At 36.7% G+C, this 24,961-nt stretch overlaps 1 protein-coding gene across 3 annotated transcripts; it reads left to right on the forward strand.

Moving 5' to 3' along the window:
• The first annotated feature begins 560 nt into the window (after positions 1–560).
• On the forward strand, positions 561–23,745 carry Cyp51a1 (cytochrome P450 family 51 subfamily A member 1). 3 transcript variants are annotated; one of them, XM_040291485.2, is made up of 11 exons: positions 561–801; positions 1,011–1,160; positions 3,026–3,124; positions 7,624–7,800; positions 9,243–9,369; positions 10,889–11,063; positions 13,255–13,374; positions 13,795–13,990; positions 20,362–20,457; positions 21,005–21,173; positions 22,379–23,745. In XM_040291485.2, the coding sequence occupies exons 2-11, from the start codon at positions 1,038–1,040 to the stop codon at positions 22,555–22,557; spliced, it is 1,461 nt and encodes a 486-aa protein (XP_040147419.1). In that variant the 5' UTR covers positions 561–801; positions 1,011–1,037; the 3' UTR covers positions 22,558–23,745. The 3 variants fall into 3 exon arrangements, with proteins under 3 accessions (XP_040147419.1, XP_013218038.1, XP_005334732.1); XM_013362584.4 differs by lacking the exon at positions 1,011–1,160; XM_005334675.5 differs by lacking the exon at positions 561–801 and having other exon boundaries at positions 840–1,160.
• Positions 23,746–24,961: the final 1,216 nt, after the last annotated feature.

The raw sequence follows: 24,961 nt of genomic DNA on the forward strand, positions 1-24,961 counted from the left end.
GATTGAATAAACAAACAGATCTAGTCCAGTGTTAGTAATTCGGAAGAGTTCAATTTGGTGGTCACCTTAGAGCTTATGTGACATCACAGGAGTGAATGAGATCAGTTTGATGATGGCTTCAGGATTGAACTCCCGCTTCCCAATCTTTCTGGATAATAAACCCTCGGAATGACGGGCAATCTTGGAAATGTGGCCTCAAAGCAGACCACTACTTTTTATAACATCTACGTTTATTTTAAAGACTTATTTTACCTAATAACGTTTGTTAACTAACATCTGTGAAAGTGTTTTTAATTGGGGTGGGGCGGGGTTGACCTCCCTTCAGGTGCTGTCGGCATCTGCACGCCTCAGCTTTTCACGACTCCCAGTTCCAAACGCAATTAGGGACTGTCTCCCAGTGCCCGGGAAGGGATACCTGAGCGAGCTAGGCGCGGCCTCTCCGCGAGCCCAGGCAGGAGGCGGCGCTCGACCCACTCCGCCTGCTGACGCGACATAGGCTGAGATCACCTCAGGGGCGCGCGGTGCAATCACAGAGCGCGCCTCCGCCGCCATTCGGCAACCACACCTCCCGCCCCGAGATCCCTCCGCCGAGCCCCTCCCGCGCCGGGTGCCGGGTGCCGGGTGCCGGCTGGCCGCACCCCAGGGGTGCAGGCCTGAATGGCCCGCCGTCCTCAAGGAGTGATCATCTCTTAAGCCGACTTCTTTTTACTCCCTGATCCCTTGTGCCACAGACGCAGCCCGCTTCTGTCTGGCGCAAGGAGACCTCGGTGTCGTAGAGCACCTCTGAGGGCGTGGCCAGAGGTAGGCCCCGCCCCCTTTGTGACGCACGTGGTGGCGCGCGGGCGAGCGGTGGGTGTGGGTGGTGGTGGGTTTAGTAGGAGACCTGGAGGTCTCGCCTGTCTGTTAGCTGCTCTCGCTCCGTCTGCTCGGACGAGCGGCGGTACCTCGGCCTCCAGTGTCTCCGGTGGAGCGAAGCGGCGGCCAGGATGGTGTTGCTGGGCTTTCTGCAGGCTGGCGGGTCCGTGCTGGGACAGGCGATGGAGCGGGTGACTGGAGGCAACCTTCTGTCCATGCTGCTGATCGCCTGCGTCTTCACACTCAGCCTGGTTTATCTGTTCCGCCTCGCTGTCAGCCACCTGGTCCCACTGCCAGCCGGGGCGGTAAGTGCAGCCTAGGGGACAGGGCGCGATCAGCTACCTCGACATGTACTGTGTTCGCGGCGCTGACCGGCTCCCTGGCCAGGGCGGCGGGTCTCGGGGAGGCAGTCGTCTCGTGGTACTGTCGCTGGTGGCGGCCGCAGTGACGACATTGCTGCTGGTGTCCGTGGCAGTCTCTACCGCCATGGCCTTAGTGGCCTTGTGCTGGGGGCCGTGCTGGCCATAGTGATTGCAGAGGTGGCCGTGGCGGCTCTGGCCGCGTGTCTGGTACTGGCTGGTGTTGTACTTGCTGCTTGCTGCATTTGTGGGCATAGTGATAACTGTGTGGGCTGCACCCTTAATGGTGGTGGCTGGTCTGGCGGCCCTGGCCCTGGCCTCGGCTCTGAGTGTCCTGTGGCTCTGCTGGCCTTTATTGCTGCATTGGGGCCCTTGGTGGGGGCCCTTGGTGAAGGCCTTAATGGAGATCCTATTGATAGCTGCCCTCTTCCAGGAGGCGGCTTTGTGGGATTCAGTGACTATGGGCTATGGCATTGCCTAAAGGCAATCTCTGTTAAGTTTGCGAACACCGGGGTGACTAGAAAGTGGTAAAAGCTTTTCTTTACCATCAAAATGTCAATTTCTCGAATTTAGCGACTTCTTTGATCACTAGTTTAAAATCTCCCAAATAGTTTTTAGATTTTTTTTCGTGGTTGTAAAAGGACAACATACCTTTATTTGTTTAGTTTTATATGCGGTGCTAAAGATCGAATTCAGTACCTCACACATGCTAGGTAAGCGCTCTGCCAATGAACTACAGCTCCAACCCTCCTCCCAAATATTTTTGATCAGTGTACCCTTAGCAATTAAAAACTATTCGGATGATGCATTATATAAACTAAGTACACTGTATTTAACACTAAGTTCTAAATAGCTTTTAAAATAGTTAACCATAACAGGTAGGAGGCAGAGTTACTATTATTATTTTTCTTAACACAGGTGATTTTTGAGGAAGTGGTATTTGTCTTTGGAAAGACGGGTGAAGTAGTGGTGCTCTTTTCTGTTTGAGGCCACCAAATATCTGAGGAGGATCATTTTTTCATCAGTGAAGGTTTGTTTTTCAGGAGATTTACTGTTGTTTCTATGGGTCTCACTTTGTGGCATCTAAAGAACCTTTTATGTTAGAAAATTTCTGGTAGGATTGATCTACTTTATAAATCAGAAGCTGGGCATGTAGCTCAGTGGTAGAGCACTTGCCTAGCATGTGGATTGAACCCTGGGTTTAATCCCTACTAACAACCACAGCCTGTCCCCACCCTCCCCCACCATAAATTAAAATTAAAAAAAAAATTAAAGTTAGTAGATCTAGTTCATTTGCAGAGAGCAATGCATAAAATATATTCCTTTCACTGTAAATGTCACTTAAATAGTTCTCTAATTTCTATACCTCAAGTTACTGTTTGGCTTTTTCTATTCCTTCTTTAGGCAAGATTCTGGGATTAAAATTGTGAGTGGTTGAAGTGAAGAAACAATGACTTGATTTCCCTGTTTTCTTGCTTGCTTACTTGTTTTTTCTTTTTCTGTTAAATAATTAGAAATGTTGCCTGGAAGCCATCAGTAATATTGGACATACTTGATAGTGTCATTTAAAATTGTGATATCTTTCTGTTTCTCTAGTCATTTATCTTATACCATGTTTTGAGTTTCTCTTCATTTTAACTTCAGCTACTCTCCTAAGATATTGACAGTTTGGCTGTTCTTAAGTTACTTTGGATGTTTCACTTTTTGGTGATTTTTTTTAAAAGTATTAACAGCAAATTTCATTTAATTGGTTATGAAACTAAAATGGATTCTTAAAATGAGAACTTATTATTTTTTGTTTTCTCTTGCAGAAAAGTCCACCATACATTTTCTCTCCAATTCCATTCCTTGGGCATGCTATAGCATTTGGGAAAAGTCCAATTGAATTCCTAGAAAATGCATATGAGAAGGTAAGTCTTCCAGATAATTAGAGGGAAAAAATTAGGAAAATTAGATAAATAGATAAGTGCGGAGAGCCACAGTTTAGTCGGAATGACGCCTGGCATTTTGCTAGAGGGAATGGTTGAAAGGTGACCCTGCTCTGGGGTTAGGGCTGCTCCAGGATTAGGGCGCATCCTGGGGGGGGAATAAGGCAGCTCCAGATTAGGGCGGATCCTGGTGGGATTAGGGCAGATCCTGGGCCCTACTTTGGAGTTCTCATGGGGTTCAGAGAGAATTGGCACACTGAGCCTGGTGGAGGGAGTATGTTCTCAGGAAGTGTGTGTAGAGTGCAGGTGAGAATAAAGGTTGCTGTTTGAACCTACAAGGCTGTGTGGCAGCTCAGTTATTTTGTGCCCAGCCAGACTGCGGCAGATAAGTGCTTTTCAAATTTTTTTTTTATAAATGGCAGCACAATGAAAAAAATGTGATCTTATGCTTATTGACAGTATAGAAATCATAAAATTGAAGCTGCTGTGATCTAAGGCATTGGAGAGACCTTTAAAACCTAAAACTCTTTTTAGGTTCTCCCCTTGTCCTGGGGGTAGTTCTCTGAGACACCATTAAGGAAACCTGTAGTTCTGATAACTTATGGTATAAAAACCACTGCTCTAAAGTTTGTTTGCACTGAATGTAGTTAAAATTGATAAAATTGAGCCTCATTTTTCTTAATCACATATCTGAAGTTTTCTAATCTGCTCTATACATATTCCATGATTTCCTTCCCCCTTGGATGACCCATATGACATCATGGGCACTCATCTCTTTGCCCTTCTCTTTTCTAATGAGCTTTCCTATATTAATTCAATTATTTACTCCACAGTCCTACTTTAGATCTATTAACTTTTGCACCTAACAATCTTAATTTAGGCTCCCAAATAACATGCCTTCTCCTGATTTGCTTGTGAGACTCCTTTGACTATAACCATTCTTCAACTTCGTTAGATCTTCTACTCCATTTTGTTCTCATTTACTCTTCTCATCTGTCAGCTTTGTTTCTTCCTTTTTCTACTTTGGGTCTGGGTCCCATCATTCCAGTTATGTTCTAACAGCTCAGTTTCTCTCCCCCTGGATCCTATTTCTGGGCTTACTTGGCAATATTAACTGGGGGGCTGGAGAGGCACTTACTCATTTTCTTCTTTCCTGTGCTAGATTAATTTCTTCGTATTGCTTACCTTGCATGAAATTTGAATTCTTCTCAACAATTCTGTGATGTTTCTATAAATGCCTTAATGTTTCCCATTCATCTCAATGACAAATTCATACCCTCACTTTTCTAAATTTTTGAATCTTTCTACCTTTCCATCAGAGTAGATGACTTCGTCTCCTATTTAAAGAGTGATTAAAAGCTTTCCAATGAGCTGGGCATGGTGGCATATGCCTGTAATCCCAGCCGCTCAGGAAGCTAAGGCAGGAGGATTGCAAGTTCAAAGCTATCCTCAGCAACAGCAAGGCGCTAAGTGAAAAGTAATTCAGTGAGACCCTGTTGCTAAATAAAGTACAAAATAGGGCTGGGGATGTGGCTCAGTGGTTGAGTGCCCCTGAGTTCAATCCCTGGTCTCCCCCTTGCCCCCGCCCCCCCAAAAAATAAAGCTTTCCAGTGAGGGCTCACTTTTTTAAAAAAATTTTTTTAGATGTTGATGGACCTTTATTTTATTTATCTATTTATATGCGGGGCTGAAAATTGAACCCAGTGCTCTTGTTAGGCAAGAGCTCTACCCCTGAGTTACAACCCCATCCCGAGAACTCGCTTTTGAACATGCAAACCTAATTGTCTCTATTCTCTTTCTTTTTATCACAGTAACAATTTAAAAACATTTACTGGATCATGATTTGATACTTTACATAATTGTTTTCACTGAAGTACCACAAAAACTCTTTCAGGTATATTTTTTAACAAAACTGAGAAATAATTATTATATAATTTGTTCTTGAACCCTTTGCTAGCCAGTGGCAAGTTAATATTTACACAAAGTCTGATTTCTGAGCCTATGCTTTTAATAATAATGATGATTATAATAATAATAATCATCAAAAATAAGTCATATTTGCTATAGTCAAAGCATTTTTTTGTCCTCTATGTGTAATTCGTATAAATTATGAATATAACATAATTTTGGGCTAGGGATATAGCTCAGTGATAGAGCACTGGCCTAGTATGTGTGAGGAATCCTGAGCACTGCAAAAAGAAATAAACAAATAAGTAATCTTGACAATAAATCTGTTAATCAAGTTCTGTTTTTCTTATTACCATTTTCTAGATGAGGGAAACTGAAGCCCAGAGAGGTTAAGGTTTCTGATTTAAAGTCACACAGCTAATAAGTGGAGGAACTGGGACTTGAATCCAGGCAGTCTGGCTTCAGAATCTTGTGTTTTAGCTTACTATGTACTGTCATCTTAATTTTATAAAACTGTTGCTTCCTATTGGAGGCCAATATCTTCATCCCTCATTTGTTTCACAACAGTATACTATTTCTTCTCTCAATATATATCTTTTCTCTTGAATGGCTCTTTCCCTTTTTCTCTGAAAAATTCTCAGTGACTTGTATCTAAGAAAATCAAAGCTTCTCTTAACCTCTGTCTTCTTTCATGTGGCTCCCCTTCCATGAGTTGTCTATTTGCTGTTTTCCCTACTTCTGTTTACCTGATTGTCGGTCCACTCTAGTCTCTTCTCACCCCTTCACCAGTGACCTCTGTTACAAATCCAGTGAACTTGGCTACTTTTTTCCTCAGTTGTGGGTAGATGGCTGGCTGTTTCCTGTTGGGGTTCTCCGAGGTTTGGTCCTACATCTGTTTTCTAGGAGATCTTGTCTTCATGGAGCTTCTAGTTACTGGCTATGTGTATCTAGCCAAATTAATTTGTGCACGTAGGGTCTTTTCTCTGAGCTATAAACCTGGATGTCTAACTTTCCGACTTTCATATGATTCCTTCTCTTAGTTGTCTCCAAGGCATCTGAAATCCAATATTTCTAATGTGTATTTAACCACTGACTTTTCTCTCTGTTATCTTGATTATTCTATTCTACTCTCTTATTATTTTTTTATAGTTTTGTAAAGTACCAGAAGTATAAAATTCCTTCTTTCTTTAATTTTTTTTTAATTATAGATGGACGCAATATCTTTGTTTATTTTGTGCCTCACATGTGTGAGGCAAGCACTCTACCACTGAGCTACAGCCCCAGCACATAAAATTCCTTCTTGATAACTTTGCTCTCTATCAATCTACCACCATGTCTGCAGATCCTGTCTTTAGAACTACTTGGTTGTCTGTCTCTGTTTCCATTATTTCACTATTAGTTTTTGCTAAGTACTTATCATCAGATTTCTGCATGTTCTCTAACTACAGAAACCCTTTCTGCTTCTGTCCCTTCATTCTTTGCACTTAGCAGACACCTTTTCAAATGTATACAGATCAATGTGTTTTCCTCACAGTTTCCTATGCTTGCAAGGAAAAATGTCTTTAATATGATTTATAAGGCTCTTTGTAGTCTAGACCTTACTTAACTCTCATCTCATCCTCTCCTCTTTTTCTCTCATCTTTAAGTCCTTTGTGCATTTTTGACTGCCAAGCTAACTCCTGCTTATCCTTAGTTTCAGGTCAGGTGTCTTTTTCTCTTTAGGTGCTCCCTTTTTATAGGTTATCATCACAGAGAGTTGCTTTCCTTTGTGTAATGTTTATCCCACTTGCAATTTTATATTTGTTAATATTGATTATTTGATAAGTTTGTGTGTTTTCCAAGGAAAAAGAGTCTTAAGACAACACATTTGTTTATGATTATATTCCCAGAGTATAGTCTTTAATAATAATAAAAACACTGCAAGGTAAAACTTTTAATAACTCACAAAATTTAACAAAAGCAACAACAAAATAAAATCATTCATGTTGATGAACTAGTGTAAAACTGATAACTAAATAAACTTTTAGAGTATTCACATAGCAAGTACTGTAGAAAATACTTTGGCTATCCCTGTAAGTTTATTTTATTTTTTAAAAATATTTTTAGTTGTAGTTGGACACAACACCCAGGGCCTTGCATGTGCTAGGCAAGCGTTCGTTCTACCGCTGAGCCACAACCCCAGTTGTAGAATTATTCACAATAAAAACAAAACCAAAAAGAACCCTGATACATTATCCATATGTGCAACAATGATAAAGCAATTTAAGTTAACATTGTGATGTCTAATGATAGAAAGAAAGTAGATATCTAATGTTTTAATGATAGAAAATATTTTCAATATAAACAGTGAAAAAAGCAGAATAAAAAGTTATATTTATACTACATTTGCAACTAGATGAATATAATTACAAATTGGACAATGATAGGAAGGGAAAGTATGGCAAGATGAAAAAAAAGTGTTTTAAGGTTTATGAATGTTTTATGTTTTTTCTATAATGTGTGATTTAAGAAATTAATATCTTGGTGCTATGTATCTTTTTGTAACATAACTATGAGTACTCTTCTCTTTCTAGTATGGACCTGTATTTAGTTTTACCATGGTGGGCAAGACGTTTACTTACCTTTTGGGGAGTGATGCTGCTGCACTGTTTTTTAATAGTAAAAATGAAGACCTGAATGCTGAGGATGTCTATAGCCGTCTGACAACACCTGTGTTTGGGAAGGGAGTTGGATATGATGTGCCTAATGCAGTAAGTAACACTTATTTAGAATAAAGACCATTCTATACTATAATAGTTTTATGTAGTTTAATATTATACATTTAAAATGTAGAAACAATTTATTCTTTGGTTAGAAAATATGAATAAAGGGCTGGGGATATAGCTCAGTTGAGAGTGCTTGCCTTGTGTGTACAAGGCCCTGGGTTCAACCCCCAGCACCACACACACACGCACACAAAAAAAAAAAAAGAGGGAAAATATGAAGAAACATGATATATTTCAAAGAAGAATAACCGTATGTAACTCATAAGGAATTTTGCATTATATTTGCTAACATAAGCAAAGTAATTTTAAAAGGCTTCCTACACAAAGAAATGTAATCAACAATCACTTAGCATATTGGGATTTGCTCTGAGAAGCTAACAAGGAAATCCTATTGTTTCATCAAAAGGACTTCCTATCTACCCACTCCTGTCTGAAATTCTAGCCTAAGAACTTAGAGTTGGAAATTGCTGACGACTTCACAGGGTCCCCCCCCCACCTTTTTTTTTTAAACAACAGTGTAATGATGTGCTTTTTTTTTTTTTTCTTAGTTGTAGTTGGACACAATACCTTTATTTTATTTATTTTTTATGTGGTGCTGAGGATTGAACTCAGGGCCTCAAACATTGCTAGGCAAGCACTCTACTGTTGAGCCACAACCCCAGCCCTACAGGTCCCTTTTTAATGCAGCTACTTCAGGTGTGAGATATGTTTGTGTTTTTCCCATCTAAAGTAAAAATTAAGGTGTTATAAGTTGGTATAGAACATGAATTAGATTAACTGGTCAGCTGCTTTGTGTAGGTTCTGGCTGTACTTTTATTATACATAACTCAGTACCTAAGTATAGTATAATATATTTAAGAATAGATAATAAAATGTTGTTTTGGGGGTTGGAAGTTGTGGAGGAATGAATACTTCTCAAGTTCAAAAGCAAGGGCCTTGGAAAATCCTTCTGCTTGGATTTATGTATAAATGCCTTGGACGGTTTTCCATTAGTTGTCATAGTATAAATTTATGTTTTCAGACTGTTCTAATTAAACTTCTGGAAAATAGTATCAGTGAGGGATGACAACTTTTTTGGGGGGAGATAAAATAGGAGAGTATGCAAAGGAGGATAAAAATAATGTCAAAGTATAATGAGCCCTCGAGTATCAGGAAAAGGGTCTGTAAGAACAAGGGATTACCAGTAGATTTCTCTAGGATTCTGGAAGCAGGCACCTTTTTTCTACTTGTTACTTCAGATATACGTATGCATAGGTGTTCTAAGTTACTCACATCTTATACAGTTCAAAAAATTTGTTTAATTCTTTTTTATTTTCAATTTTCTAGAATACTATTTTACATTAGAATAACCTAATGGATCTTATGATAAAACAAACACATATTTTAATGGCTTGTATCCTTAATTTTTTTTTTTTTTTAATTTGAAGGTTTTCTTGGAGCAGAAGAAAATGTTAAAGAGTGGCCTTAACATAGCTCACTTTAAACAGTGTGTTTCTATAATTGAAAAAGAAACAAAGGAATACTTTCAGAGTTGGGGAGAAAGTGGAGAAAAAAGTAAGCAAAATGTTTTACATTTGTCCTATTATTCTACTTTTCTGTGAATGTAGAGTTATGTATGTGTGGATATATAAAGCAAAGTACCATGTGTATAGAACTACCTTGAATTTAATGAGAGAGACATTATTTGATTACCTGGAGTTGCAACTGTGAATCCAGTCTTTATCCTGGCCTACAGTATGTGTTACCTTCAGAGGCAGTTGTCATATCTATAGCAGAAAGCAGCATCTGTTCACAGGGCAGCAGACTGCCTCTTCTGGGTTTGGGCTTCAGCTTCTACAAAGGGTCTAGAAACTTGTTTTATTTTTAGGATATCTAAAGTCAATTATATGCATATGTATTTATACACACATAGCTCACATGTCATGTTATATATAATTATATATATGTTACATACAATTTTGCATATTCATATATAGGCACATACATATAAAATTATAGATGGCTTATAATAAGTATATAATGTAAATAATGTACAATATATTAACATAGATAATATATTACTAAGATATAACACATTACATACAGATGTAATTGTTTTGATGTAATATATTTTATAACTATACAAGAAGCTGATGTGTACATTAGAATGCCAATTTCATAAATACATGTGAGAAACAATATTTACTAATCTGTTTTTGGCAAATCTAATTGGAAAGCCAAATGCTAACTTGAAGTTCGTTTGGTGAATAAAGAATAGGAAATTAATTGGATTAACTTATAACTTGGAAGCATCATCAAATTGGGTGCTGGATGCATGTCTCTGATGTTGGGATGTGCCAATGGGTGATTAAAGTTTTCTTTTATATATAGCCAACACTTCAATTTTTAGTCCTAATTTTCCTACATTGGACTCTGGAGAAATTAAGTCTTGGGTCTTTGACTACCATTCCCTGGGAAGTGTACCACATTATTGTCCTCATATGTTCTAAATGACCTTTTTGTTGCTTTTTTTGTGTGGTAACTTGGAAATAAGATAACCACATTTATTTTAATGTCCATTTTATCTTTTCAAGATGAAGAAGAGCTCATGAATGAGGTTTAGAGATGCCTTTGTGGCTTTCTACTTTGGATGAACAGAGGGACTAGGTGTGTCCCATAATTTAGTTTATCTCTTTCAGTGTTCTGCATAGCCATGTCATCAGTCAGAAAACTTTTTTGTTACACGAATGGGATCTTGTTTGTTCTTGAGGTTTTTTTGGGGGCATACTAGGGATTGAACTCAGGGACAGTCAAACACTGAGCCACATCCCCAGCTCTATTTTGTGTTTTATTTAGAGACAGGGTCTCACTGAGTTGCTTAGTGCCTCACTGTTGCTGAGGCTGGCTTTGAACTTGAGATCTTCCTGCCTCAGCCTCCAGAGCCATTGGGGTTACAGGCCTGTACCACTGTGCCTGGCCTGTTCTTGAGTTTTTTAAATTCTTAATTCTCCTTCATAATCCCTTTACAGCTTCAAGAAAACAATATTTAAAGACTTTTTGGAAATAGTAATGAGAATGTTCTTTTAACCCCTAGATGTGTTTGAAGCTCTTTCTGAGCTCATAATTTTAACAGCCAGTCATTGTTTACACGGAAAGGAAATCAGAAGTCAACTGAATGAGAAGGTGGCACAGCTGTATGCAGATTTGGATGGAGGTTTTAGTCATGCAGCCTGGCTGTTGCCAGGTTGGCTGCCCCTGCCTAGTTTCAGGTATGGATAAAGCAGATAATCACACCAATTTAATTTTGTGCAATTACTCTAATGTTGGTATGCTTTTAAATTGGGGGAGAATATGAACTGTTATTCTATTGTAAGAATTGAGAAAACAAAAAGTTGAGGACAGGTTTTTTTTAAATGGAGTGAGCTCATTTAAAGTAAGTTTTAGCTTATTAAAAAGGTGATTTGATGTCTATTCTAATATTTTAAAGCCTAATTATCTGACGTATTCTGCCGAAGTCTGGCTTGGCACAAATCAGGAGCCACTTGTCAAAAAGAAACTAACTTTATTTTTAGAACTACAAACGCCAAACAAAACAGCTCCAGGGAAAAACCCTCAGAGCCCAACTGCCACCACCGGCTTCCACAAGCCTCTCTCCCCCACACCAGCCTCTCAACCTCCCACAATCCTCCTGCTCCTGAGGCCGATTGGCTGGGTTGCGTGGGCAGAGCCAAAGAAGTCACCCAATGAGCAGCTCCGTGGAGGAGCCAATCAGCTAGATGTTGCTGGGGCCGCTGTGAGCCAATCATCAGCTGGCAGTCTGAAGGGCAGGGAAACAGCCCAATGAACATCACCGCAGAGGAGCCAATCAGCTAGATGTTGCTGGGGCAGTCTGAAGCTTGCTGGCAGCTGGAAGTTTGCTGGGGCCCCTTTGGCTGTGGCTCTCAACAGTATTCCTTATATTCAGGAAAGTCTCTGAATTCTGATTTGGCTCTCCTTTAAGTACTTGTTTTGAAGTTTTCTAATGGTTTTGTAGTATGTATATTACGATATTTCTTTTGAAGATCTGTGACTTTATTTAATTTTTTCTTTGTCTTCTTCCTAACTGTACTATAATGCTAAGAAATATTGTCTTTAGGACTTGTATGTATCTTGCATATTAGTCTTTCTGTACCTTTGCAGAGTCATTTCTATTTAGGTGAGAGATGGGGGGGAGTTGTGAATTGGTATTTCCTTTTCCTTCTGCTTCTACCCCTTCTATGTAGTTGCAGGGTGGTACTAAACAAGAAAGCTAGGAGAGCTTCTCCGCGACTCTTTTTAACACTTTATATTTGTAAGAAACCTTGTAGTTTTTGAAATGCTTTCATATATATATATATATATATATATATATATATAACCATGTGTATATGAATGAATACACCCAGCACATTTTTTGGCCTATTTTAGGTTTTTCATAAAAGTGCACCCAGCCTATTTTTACCTGCCCTATCATCTGGATGAGGGTCAGAATCCTTGAGCTTGGTACAATAGTTTGCTTAGCTTTCTGTTTTACTTGAATCAACTGGTTTAGTCAGATTCTTTGATTAGCTCTTTAAAAATTTCTGTATGTATTGGTTCTGGAATTGAATCCAGAGTCTCACACATACTAAGCATGTGTTTGAGTTGCACCACCGGCCACTCCATTGGCTTTCCTAAACAGGCCTTGTGTTTTCCTGTCTCTGCTGTGTTCACTGTCTTCTTACTTTCTATACGTAGTACTGCAGTTGATCCTCAGCAGGTCTTGCAAGTAAAATAGGGCAGGGCAGGATTTTTTATTAGGGGACTTGATTAAGAGGGGACTTGGGAGCGAGATTGACTGGTTTTTAAATTCCAGCTCCATTGTTAATTGGCTATGTGATCTTACGCCACTAACTGTGAATTGAGGATAGTGGTATCTGTGTCACAGTACTTGTGATACACAGTGAGTACCCCCCCCCTGTTTAAAGGTTAAGTTTTGGGAGTTGAAGCTTGTTTTCTGACTATATTACCATTTTTCTCCTACAAAACGAATATTGTTTAGAAAATGAAAGTATCAAATTATTTAGATGGACCCTTCTCCTTCAAGAATTGATTTGGTTAAAATTGGAATTTCATGTTAACTTAAAAGAGTGTTCTGTTTTCTGTTGAGCTGGAAAATGTTTCTAAAGGAATTTCATGCTTGTTTAAAGCTTTTAGTTAGAAAACAGTAAGTTAAGAATTTGAGCTATATATGAATATGCACTCTTCTTATATAGAAAATTTTAACCATATAAGATGTTTATGACTTTTTTCTCTTGGCTCTGAGTTTTTGCCAATTATTTTAGGGTCATTAAGTTAGTTAAAAATGGTTGCTTTTAATAAACTAGGTCTGAGTTTTCAAAATGAATTTGGTCTTGGAAAGTGTGACTTTATTTTTTAAAAAATATTTTTATTTTTAAATAGACGCAGAGACAAAGCTCATCGAGAGATCAAGAATATTTTCTATAAGGCAATCCAAAAACGCAGGCAGTCAGAGGAAAAAAATGATGACATTCTCCAAACTCTACTAGATTCTTCATACAAGTAAGAGCTGTTCAGATCACATATTAAGTTAAAAGTCCTAAACTACACATTAAAACATAGTTAAATAACATTTCCAGGTAGAAAATAAGGACGTTGACAAAGTAAGTCACTAGCTATGACCTTTGGGATTTTTACAGTTGTTGAGATATATGATATTGAGGTCTCATGCCTTACTGGCATCCTATTGACTAGGCTGTTGAAAATATGCTAATAAATGGTAGGGAAGACGTTTGGAATCAAAATCATGTTTTCTACTGGTTGAGTCTTTGAGGGGGAAAAATACTCTGACTTGTGGTAGGCAGATGAAAGAGGTTTTTTTTATACTTTTATAAAGTATTTGTTATGACCCTTTATTTAAAGGTTGAGGCATGAAATGTGTCTGCCAAAATGTTAAGTTTGTGCATGTGATTCATTCTGTAGGGATGGGCGTCCTTTGACAGATGAAGAAATAGCAGGGATGCTGATTGGACTCCTCTTGGCAGGACAGCATACGTCTTCAACTACCAGTGCCTGGATGGGCTTCTTTTTGGCCAGAGATAAAACACTTCAAGAAAAATGTTATTTAGAACAGCGTATAGTCTGCGGGGAGGATCTTCCTCCTTTAACTTATGATCAGGTTGGTTGGATTTTTCACTTTCCTTGCTGCCTTGTAACTTCCAAGTATCTGTGGCTAATTTGTCCCCTTTAAAGGGGGAAGTTGAGGTTTTGTGTATTTACACTTCAGCTTAAATTGATAAGCTTCTCTATTTTTAGAAAATTCCTCCTTGTCTACAATATCCTATTACTGCTTCTTTTCATAAACTTTATCATATACGTTTTAGATGATTCCTGAGAGATCTCTCTGGTTGTTTCTTTAGTACTTACTTCTTGACTGTATTGTAGAAGCCTCTGAACGACTTAGAATTCTGTGGTCTGGAAAGGCCTGTGCTTGGGCAAAGTAGTAATGGATTCTAGAACTCCACGAACCCTGCACCTGGCTTGTTGGCAGAAAAGAAGTGAGAAGGACTGACTTGAGGTTCCACCTTTGAAGCCGAATATAGCGTATTACATTTATTTTCAGATATTCTTATTTTCCTGGGATAAATCCTACTTTGTCTTACGGTCCTCTTTATATGTTGCTGTATTCTGTTTGCTAGTATTTTAGAGAGGATTTTTGTAGTTTTATTATGATGTCTTTGGCTTTGGTATCAGGGTCTTAATATGAATTTGGAAGTATTTCCTTTATCCGGTTTTTCTGAAAACTTTGTGAAAGATTGGTATTAATTCTTTTTTACATATCTGATAAAATTCACCCTTGAATCCATCAGTTTGTGCCTTTCTTTGTGGGAAGTTTCTTGATTATGAATTCAGTTCGATCTCTTTACTTGTTATAGGTATATTTACATTTTCCTTTTTTGTGTGTGCAAGCCAGATTTTATAGTTTGTGGCTTTTTAGGAACTTATCCATTTCATCTTGGCATACAATTGTTCATAGTATTATTTTTATAATCATTATTTTTGAAAGATTAGTAGTGATATCCTCTTTTTCAATATTGATTTTAGTAACCTTTTAAATACCAGATTAAGGGATTTAAATTAACACCATAAAATCTATCCATTTAAAGTGTAAAATTTAGTGGTTTTTAGAATATTCAGAGTTGGGAAACTATCATCACAATCAAATTTTATAACATTTACATCATTCCCCAAAGAGTCAGTACCCATTAACAGAAATGTTCTATTCCCCTGTCCCTTATTTCTAGCAACCAAGAATCTATTATTTGTTTTTATGGGTTTGCCTATTCTGGATGTTTCATATAAATAGAGTCATAAATATTTGGTATTTAATGACTAGCTTCTTTCACTTAGCATTTGTTTTAGTCAGTTTATTATAATGAAATTCCTGAGATTGGATACTTTATAAAGAAAAAGAATTTATTTAGCTCTCATAGTTATATATCTGTGTTTTTTTGTTTTTTGTTTTTTTTTTACAAAAACGGGAGGAGGATCAAAGTCCAGATAGCATGCACTGGTTCTGGTAAGGGCCCCCCTTGGCTGTACTGATATGTGTCAGGAGTGAGAACTCGCATAGTGAGACAGGAAGCCAGAGCAGGAGTAGGGCTTGTCTTGCTGTTTTTATAACAATGGTCTCAAGAATTAACTCAGGGTCTCTTGAGAACTACCTTAATCCCTTCTAAGGAAAGTACTCCCACTGGTCCCCACCATAAAAGGCCCTGTAACCTCTTAGCATCACCACACTCTGGGGATCAGCTTTTCAACACATGAAACTCTGGGGGACTCACATAAATGTTATTCAAACCATAGCAGCATGTAAGTTGCATCCATGTGGTAGTGTGTATCAGTATTGCAGTCTTTATCATCAATAATATATGGGTGTGCTGCATTTTGTTTTTCCATTTTTCAGTTTATAGATACTTGGGTTGTTTCTACCTTTGAGTTTTGTGAATAATGTCATTCTAAATGTTTGTGGACTGATTTTGAGTGGACATTTATTTTAATTTTGTGAAGTGCATGTGTATGAGTAGAATTACTGAGTCATCTGACATTTTTTATGCTTAACATTTTGAAGAACTGCTAGATTGTTTTCCAAGAGATTGTACCACTTTTGAATCTCACCAACAGTGTATGAGGGTTTTGATTTCTATATACCCTTGCCAAACTTGTTATTGCCTTTTTGATTATAATGATGTAAAGTGGTATTTTGTTCTGGTTTTGTTTGAGTATATTAATGTCCTCTTTGGCCTTAGTGTATCTTCTTTGGAGAGATGTCTATTCAGATCCTGACTCTGGGGCTGGGGATGTGGCTCAAGCGGTAGCGCGCTCGCCTGGCATGCGTGCGGCCCGGGTTCGATCCTCAGCACCACATACAAATAAAGATGTTGTGTTTGCCGAGAACTAAAAAATAAATATTAAAAATTCTCTCTCTCTCTCTCTCTCTCTCTCTTTTTTTTTTTTTTTTTTTTTAAAAAAACAGATCCTGACTCTGTCTCTAAATAAAATACAAAAAGGGGCTGGGGAGATGGCTCAGTGGTCAAATGCCCCTAAGTTCAATCCCCAGTACGTACCCCCCATTCCCTAATCAAAAGCTGCAAAGCTTTAGTCCTGTGTTTTCTTTTTAACATCTTGTAATTTCATCTCTTTACCATTTGGGCCTTTGATCCATTTTGAGTTAATTTCTGTATATAGGTAAGGTAGACAACCAACTTACTTTTTGTTGCCATATGAAAATCCAATTGTCTCAGCCTATTTGTTGAAAGGCTCATTCTTTTTCCATTGAATGGTCTTCTGTAAAAAAAAAAAAAATCAATCATCAATTTAGGACTTTATTTCTGAATTTTATTCTGTTGATCTATATGTTTAGCCTTATGCCATTAATTACTGTAGTTGTGTATTAAGTTTTAATTTGGGAATGTGAGTTCTCTAATTTACACTTTCCAAGGCCATTTTAGCTATTGTACTAGCTAAAATGGCCTTGGAAAGTGTAAATTATTATTTCATTTCCACATGAATTTTAGAATCAACTTGTCAGTTTCTGCAAAGAAGCTAGAGGTAGTGATTGCATTGTATCCACATATAAATTTGGGAGCATTTGCCTTAACAATTTTAATCTTTAGATTCATGAACATAGGGTGTAATTCCATTCTTTTAGGTCTTTTAGTAAACAAGACTTACACTTTCATTAAATATATTCTTTAGTATTTTATTCTTTTTGGTGTTATTCTTCTGCCTGTTTACATCTACTATTGAGCCACTCTAGTGAAATTCTTTTTCTATTTTTTTTTTTTTTTTAATAAGGATTAGACCCACAGGTGCTCAGTCACTGAGTCACATCCCCAGTCCTTATTATACTTTGAAACAGGGTCTTGCTAAGTTGTTTAGGGCCCCATTAAGTTGCTGAGGCTGACAATCCTCTTGCCTCAGCCTCCCTAGTCTCTGGGATTACAGATGTGTCCTACCATGCCCAGCTATTGAAATTTTCATTTCAAAATCCTTATACTTTCTAATTCCAGAATTCCTACTTAAGAAAGCAAAACAAGGGCTGGGCTTGTGGTTCAGTGGTAGAGTGCTTGCCTAGCATGCATGAGGCATGGGGTTTGATCCCTACACCACATAAAAGAATGAAGCTAAATAAACAAAATAAAGGTATTGTGTCTATCTACAACTGAAAATATTGAAAAACAAGACTTTATTAGTACTCTATATTTCTGAGATTTTGTTTCTATACTTTAATTCTTTAGACAGTTTTTTGTTTGTTTTTCCTTTTTTGGAACTAGGGATCAAATCCAAGTCTTTGAGAATGTGAGGTAAATGCTTTGCTGCTGAGCTATATCCCAACCCTAGTTTCTTTATTTCCTTAATCCTGCTGATAATAGCGCATTTAAATTCTTCTAGTCAGTCTAATGTCTGTCAACAGTTTTTTTAAAACTATTTTTGTTTTATTTCAGCCATCTTTTCCTGTTTTTTTTTTTTTATGTGTGTGTGTGTGGAGGGAGTTTCTAATATTTTTGCTGAAAACTGTACATTTTAAAAATAATGTGACAACTCTGGAAATCAGATTCTGTCTTCCATTGGTTTATTGGTGCTAGTTTTTTGGGTAAATATGTATATTCTTCTTTGTTTAGTAACTTTTCTAGATTAATTATATGAAGTCTGTCTAGTGAAGTCCCTGAATTCTTTGCCTATTTACTTTAATGGTCACCTAATTATTAAGTGATTTCTAGTAATATTTTGAATAGTAAGTCTCCTAACTTTTACTAAGGAGCTGTATGTGTTAGAGAAGATTTTTCAACACCCTAATAGGCAGTTACAACTCTGCCTACCCTTCACTCTTAGAAGATGACCGCTCTAGCAGATCTTATCTGGGCATGTGCAGAACTCCCTATATGCCTGTGGCCTTTCAGTTACCTTATGTGGAACTTCCCAGTTTCCTGTAGGTGTCAGTCCCTAGTTTTTTCTTTTATTTATTTATTCAACTTGTAGATGACACAATACCTTTATTTTATTTGTTCATTTTTTAAAAATGTGATGTGGGTAACGAACCCAGGGTCTTACGCCTGCCAGGCGAGTGCTCAAGCACTGAGCCACAACTCCAGCCCTCCCTAGTTTTTTCTTTTAAGTGTTTTCCCCTTATTAGCATCAACTAATATCACCACCTCAGATACATGGCATTGTTAAACAATTTCTACAGGATGTTTTTGAAATATTTGTTCTGGCTCCTGTATAGTTGTTAGGCTGCTGTAGCTGCCATGCTCTTCGTTTCTGAGGCTATCATGGATCTGGACATAGCATAAGTTATATGACCACAAAGCTTGTTCTTTTCACCAAGATCCAGCTTTTTTGTTCTGAATTAGATTATTATAAGCCTTTAGTTAATTTTCTAGATTTTTTTTTGAACTGAGAATGCAATTTTATTTAATTTTTTAAAAATTTTTTTACATGACTGCAGAATGTATTACAATTTTTATTACACATATAGAGCACAATTTTTCATATCTCTGGTGGTATACAAAATATGTTCACACCAATTTGTGTCTTCATACATGTACTTTGGATAATAATGTCCATCACATTCCATCATCATTTTGAACCTCATGCCCTGTTCCCTTCCCCTCCCATCCCTCTGACCTATCTAAAGAGAGAGCAATTTTATATCAGTCACATCTCCAGCCTAACACTTTTGCTCTGGATGGACTTAGGAGATATTTATCTAATAATATGAATGCTCTTAAGTTCTGGCAGATGATTTAATAACAAAAACAAGAACTAGGGATAATATTTAGCAAAGTAGCAGATGTTTTACAATATTAAGATACTTCTGTGTTTTATTTTTCCTGTACTTTGTCTTATTGTTCTACTAATAGAAAGAAAATTTTAAATCTTAAATTCCAAGTGATCAATTTAAGATTCCTTGATTTTTTTTTTTTTTTTTTTTTTTTGTAGCTGTATTAATTTGAGAATCATTCAAAACATGATTCAAGGAAAATAGGTTGGCATATTTGCCATACTGTTTAGGAAAAACTTCCACTTAGTTTTTTTTTTTTTTAAATATTTAATTTAGTTGTAGTTGGACACAATACCTTTATTTTATTTATTTATTTTTATGTGATGCTGAGGATTGAACTCAGGGCCTTGCACATGCAAGGCAAGTGCTCTGCCACTGGGCCACAACCCCAGCCCAATTTTCTAGAGTTTTAAAAACTTGGCTGGGCGCAGTGGCTCACAACTGTAATCTCAGTGGCTTGGGAGGCTGAGGTAGGAGGATCATGAGTTCAAAGCCAGCCTCAGCAACAGTGGGGCACTAAGCAACTCAGTGAGACCCTGTCTAAATAAAATACAAAATAGGGCTGGGGATGTGGCTCAGTGGTCAAGTGCTCCTAAGTCTAATCCCTGTGGCATCCCCATCCCCCCAAAAAAAGATGACTTTGATTTGTTAATGTTCTCATTTTTTTTACATTTATTTTGTTTATTTATTTATTTTTATGTGGTGCTGAGGATCAAACCTAGTGCCTCATACATGTGTGAGGCAAGCACTTTACCTCTGATCCACAACCCCAGCCCATGTTCTTAATTTTTGATGGAGTCAATTTTGTAGGTCCTTGCAATGCTATTCTTCAGGGTGAAAGTTCCTCTTGCTGTTGGCTTGCCCTCCTTTTTTCTCTTGTTGATGGTAGACAGTGGTAGGACATTTTAATCCCAGCTGTCTTTAAACAGTTACCTCTGTACTTCTCCCAGGAATAGAAGCTATCTTGTGTTAATCAAGAAGTGAAGGGCTGGGGTTGTGGCTTAGAGGTAGAGTTCTCGCCTCGTATGTGCGAGACTCTGGGTTCGATCCTCAGCACCACATACAAAAATAAACAAATGAAATAAAGGTGTTGTGTCCAACTACAACTAAAAAATAAATATTAAAAAAGTGAAAATAATTTTTTTATGCTGCTAAAGTATGTTAAATATTTGTAAAAAATCAGGAGATTTTTCTTTTTTTTTTAGCTCAAGGATCTAAATTTACTTGATCGCTGCATAAAAGAAACATTAAGACTTAGACCTCCTATAATGACCATGATGAGAATGGCCAAAACTCCTCAGGTAAGTCTCTTGACTAGATCTCTCCTTCTTTGTTCTCAGAATTTATTTATCAAAAATGGAGAAATTTAAGTATCAAAGAGAATTTTTTAATTAAAAAAAGTAAAATAATCATCAACTTCTACATAATTTTAACTTTATACTAAATATATGAATATTTTTACATAATTATAGATAGCATACATTGCTAATTTTGAATGCCAATTATACTCTTTATTTTCATTTAACAGTTAAGGTTTTTCCCCCTTGGTTTTAAAAATAACATTTTCTTATATAAAAAATTTCTAACAGTATAAAGTAAAATGCTCCCCCAAATTCCACTCTGCCTCTGAGGCATTGCGAATTTGATTTGTTTGCATACTTCCAACTTAATGTTGGCTTACTTGAAAATCATTTGGGGTCGGTCAAAATAATTTTTAGCTGGTCTACCATATAGCAATTTTTAAAATACATGTATAACCCATGTATGTAAATACTTTACTATACAATGATTTGATTATTTGGTAGTATTTTAAAATTCTTTAAATGAAATATGTTGTTTTTCTTTGAGACTGTGGCAGGGTATACCATTCCTCCGGGACATCAGGTGTGTGTTTCTCCTACTGTCAATCAAAGACTTAAAGACTCATGGGTAGAACGTCTGGACTTCAATCCTGATCGCTATTTACAGGATAACCCAGCATCAGGAGAGAAGTTTGCCTATGTGCCATTTGGAGCTGGTAAGATAATGATTTCTTGGGTTCGAAATGTTTGTCTCCCCTATGATAGTCCATGTGAATTTTAGTTATAAATATACTTCCTTTTCATTAAAGGGATATTCTTGCAGACTTTGGTAGGAGTAGAATCTCAGTAAGGGAAACTGACCCTGTTAATCCTTGTACAATGCTGTATTACCTTCTAATCTAGATAGTTAATATTATATTAAGTCTAATTTTATAGTCCATTCTTGTTTTCTCTTATAATTGTATTTAAAGCTCTTTGCAGTTTTTATTTTAAAGAACCATTGGAGTTTAAATATAATAACAAAGTATTTCAGAAAACAGATTTGAAGCTTTTCTGGATTGTGAACATTTTTGCCCTCTGTTAATATCCTCCTGATACAAAGGTCTTTAAGTTAAGAAATTTGAGCATAGATTTGAAAACTTAATTTTCATAAGATTCTAGAACAAATCAGGCAGATTCTTATTCCTCCAATCTTTTCTCCATCCATTGGTACTTGGTATAAGTTAAACTGTATTATATGGCTTCTTATTTGGTCTTTCCAGAAAGATCATTTAAGTGCCATATGACTTTTTCATCATATAAAAATAGCCTAAAATTTGCTGGGAACTTCTGATCTTAGCTTTATTTAATAAATAACTTGAATAATGCAGTAAATAACATAACATAAAAGAATAATCTGATAATAATTGGAAAATACATTAGTTGTGTAGCCCAAATTCTGCCCCAGGAGAGGAATAATTTCTAAACTGGTAATTATCTAGCATCCTCTTCAGGAATTAGGTTGTTCAGCTATATAAACGGCAGCTTATTTCATTTTCAGCCAGTTGTCATTTTTAGAACCTTATATTAAATCAATGTTCTCTTAATAATTGTTCTTCAGTGACATGATTATCTATGAGATGTTTTATGATTCAAACCTTTGTATGCTTAACTAAGATGTTAAATCTCAAAAAAAAAAAAGTCATTGGAAAGGTCTTCATAATTACCAAGAACCATTTTCCTAAAAACATTGAAAATATTCTGTAATTCTAAATAAACTGTTTATATTCTTAGTTTATGTGAAGTAAGATTCATTTTTTAATTATACTGTCTGTGTATTTGCTGCTGATCTAAAATGTATGTAAACAAATATCACTTTAGGCTAAAAGAGATAAGGAAGAATTTGCAATGATTCTGATGAAAAAAATTTTTTTTTAAATAGGACGCCATCGTTGTATTGGGGAAAATTTCGCTTATGTTCAAATCAAGACGATTTGGTCCACTATGCTTCGTCTGTATGAATTTGATCTCATTAATGGATATTTTCCCACTGTGAATTATACAACTATGATTCATACTCCTGAAAACCCAGTTATTCGTTACAAACGAAGATCAAAATGAAAAAGGCTGCAAGGAACTAACGTGATATATTATTGTAAGCTGCGAAAACATTTGAAGAAAATGAAGTTTACGAAACAGCTCTCATAGTATACTGTTTGTGTAATTCTAAAAGCCAGTTTAATTTATGATTTTAATATTTTATTAACTGAATGATTCTATCAAATCTAATGGCATTTGAAACATTTTATAATAGTTTTGATACTTACTACATGTGCTTTGAGGAAGCCAAAGTTTATTAGTAAAAGTAATTGTTTTGGGGGATCTATGTAACTAGCAGACTCCAAAATAGTACAATTTCCAGGTACTAATTTTAAAAGCTATAGACAAATAGGGTCAGGAATTTCAAATCTGGAACTAGTTATACAAGACAAAGAAAGCCCAGGGAAATATTTGGAAAGTCTTAGTTATTCATTTATCTGGCAAGTTTTTGTGTGTAAGGATGGAAAAGTAGGGAATAAACTCACAGTTATACCCTGGGATAAAAGAGAATATTATTAATAAGTTTTGGTATGATGATATTGAACAGTGATAGAGAGAAGTTATAGAAAAATACATCCTTTTTAAGTTTGAACTGGAAGCACTATTGGAAGTTGAGAGAGATGTAGGACCATGCTTTGGTAATCATATTTCTGAAAAATAATAAATACTAAAAAAAGACTACCCATGTGTCTTCATATACTAAATATTACATACGTCTCCATCTGATAAATAAGTGTCCTGTTCCACAAGGTCACATCTGTGTGCAAGTCCAAAATCAAGTCTGTAGGAGAAATTTTCGTTTTCTTCTTTGGCTCAGTGTTATTCCCTGCCTCTTCCAAAATCCATTTATGGATGTTTCTATTACTAGTTCCATTCATTCAAGTAAATAAACTTTTTTAAAGTACAGGATGTGAGATCAGGGAACTGTGGCTTTAAGATAAGGTAATATGAAGCAGGTTCATGGTATTATTGGTCATATTCTATGAAGCCCTATGTTCAGTAATAAACCTAATTCAAATTATAAGTGGGGGCCTAATTATAATGAGATACCTGTAATTTGATCACATAATCTGCTTGTACTAGATGAAGCCAAAATATTTTCCCTTATGTTTAAGAGGCTGGAAGACTTGTGTTAAATTCTAATTGTTTAGAATAAATCTCTGCTGTTAAAAAGTTTTTCACATTAAAATTCTCCTTGAGAAAAATACAGTCTGTGTTCGTGAATTGTGTGTATTTCAATGAGTTAGAAATCAGGAAATCGAGGAACCTGGAGGGGGAAAATTGTATCCTTATTTACACCAATTTTGAACTGCAATTTAGTATTTTCTGTTTGTTAAATTTAGGCAATAAACTAGTTGCATATTAGCAGTAACCTATAGATTTGTCAATAGAAATCAGATATTTTCATATCAAATTACACATCCTTCAGATCTCTTGAGGAATCTTAAGTCTCAACACTAATTTGAAGATTATCATAATTAGGCCCACTGGTAGATTCCATTAATGCCTTTTTTTCTTTGTACCAGGGCTTGAACCAAGGGGTGCTTAACCACATCCCCAGTCCTTTTTCATATTTTATTTAGATACAGGGTTTTGCTAAGTTGCTGAGGCTGGCTTTGAACTTGTGAACTTCCTGCCTCATCCTTCCAAGTGGCTGGGATTACAGGTGGCTTATAGTACTTTAATGTTTTAATATATACTATATCACAATTTGAATAATTACTTAGTTTAGTAATTATTTGTGTATAATTGGTTTTCTTCACAATCATATGTATAAATGATATATTTATATCTATATTGTCTTTAAAAGCATTCTGAAAAGGATCGATAGCTTCACCAGACAGCTAAAGAGATCCATGGCAAGGGACTGGGGTTGTAACTCAGAGGTAGAACGCTTGCTAGCATGTGTGAGGTACTGGGTTTGATTTCTCAGCACCACATATAAATAAGTAAAATAAAGGTCCATTGACAACTTAAAATTTAAAAAAAAAAATTTTAGCTTATTTTTTATGTATGTATGACAGCAGAATGCATTACAATTCTTATTACACATACAGAACACAATTTTTCATATCTCTGGTTGTATACAAATTATATTTACACCAATTTGTGTCTTCATACCTGTACTTTGGATAATAATGATCATCACATTCCACTATCATTTATAACCCTATGCCCGCTCCCTTCCCCTCCAACCTCTCTGCTCTATCTAGAGTTTGTTGACAGCCACAGCGGAAGGGGCCCCAGCAAACTTCCAGCTGCCAGCTGATGATTGGCTCACAGCGGCCCCAGCAACTTCTAGCTAATTGGCTCCTCTGCGGTGATGCTCATTGGGCTGTTTCCCCGCCCTTTCAGACTACGGAGCTGCTCATTGGGGGACTTTTTTTGGCTCTGCCCACACAACCCAGCCAATTGGTCTCAAGAG

The sequence above is a fragment of the Ictidomys tridecemlineatus genome, chromosome 2 (assembly GCF_052094955.1).
Source record: "Ictidomys tridecemlineatus isolate mIctTri1 chromosome 2, mIctTri1.hap1, whole genome shotgun sequence".
NCBI lineage: Eukaryota > Metazoa > Chordata > Mammalia > Rodentia > Sciuridae > Ictidomys > Ictidomys tridecemlineatus.

Coding starts and splice junctions, on each gene's coding strand:
- Cyp51a1 (XM_005334675.5), top strand. CDS start 987: ATGGTGTTGCTGGGCTTTCTGCAGGCTGGCGGGTCCGTGCTGGGACAG. Junction 7,801..9,242: donor GATATGATGTGCCTAATGCA/GTAAGTAACACT, acceptor TTTAATTTGAAG/GTTTTCTTGGAGCAGAAGAA. Junction 20,458..21,004: donor GAATGGCCAAAACTCCTCAG/GTAAGTCTCTTG, acceptor TTTTTCTTTGAG/ACTGTGGCAGGGTATACCAT.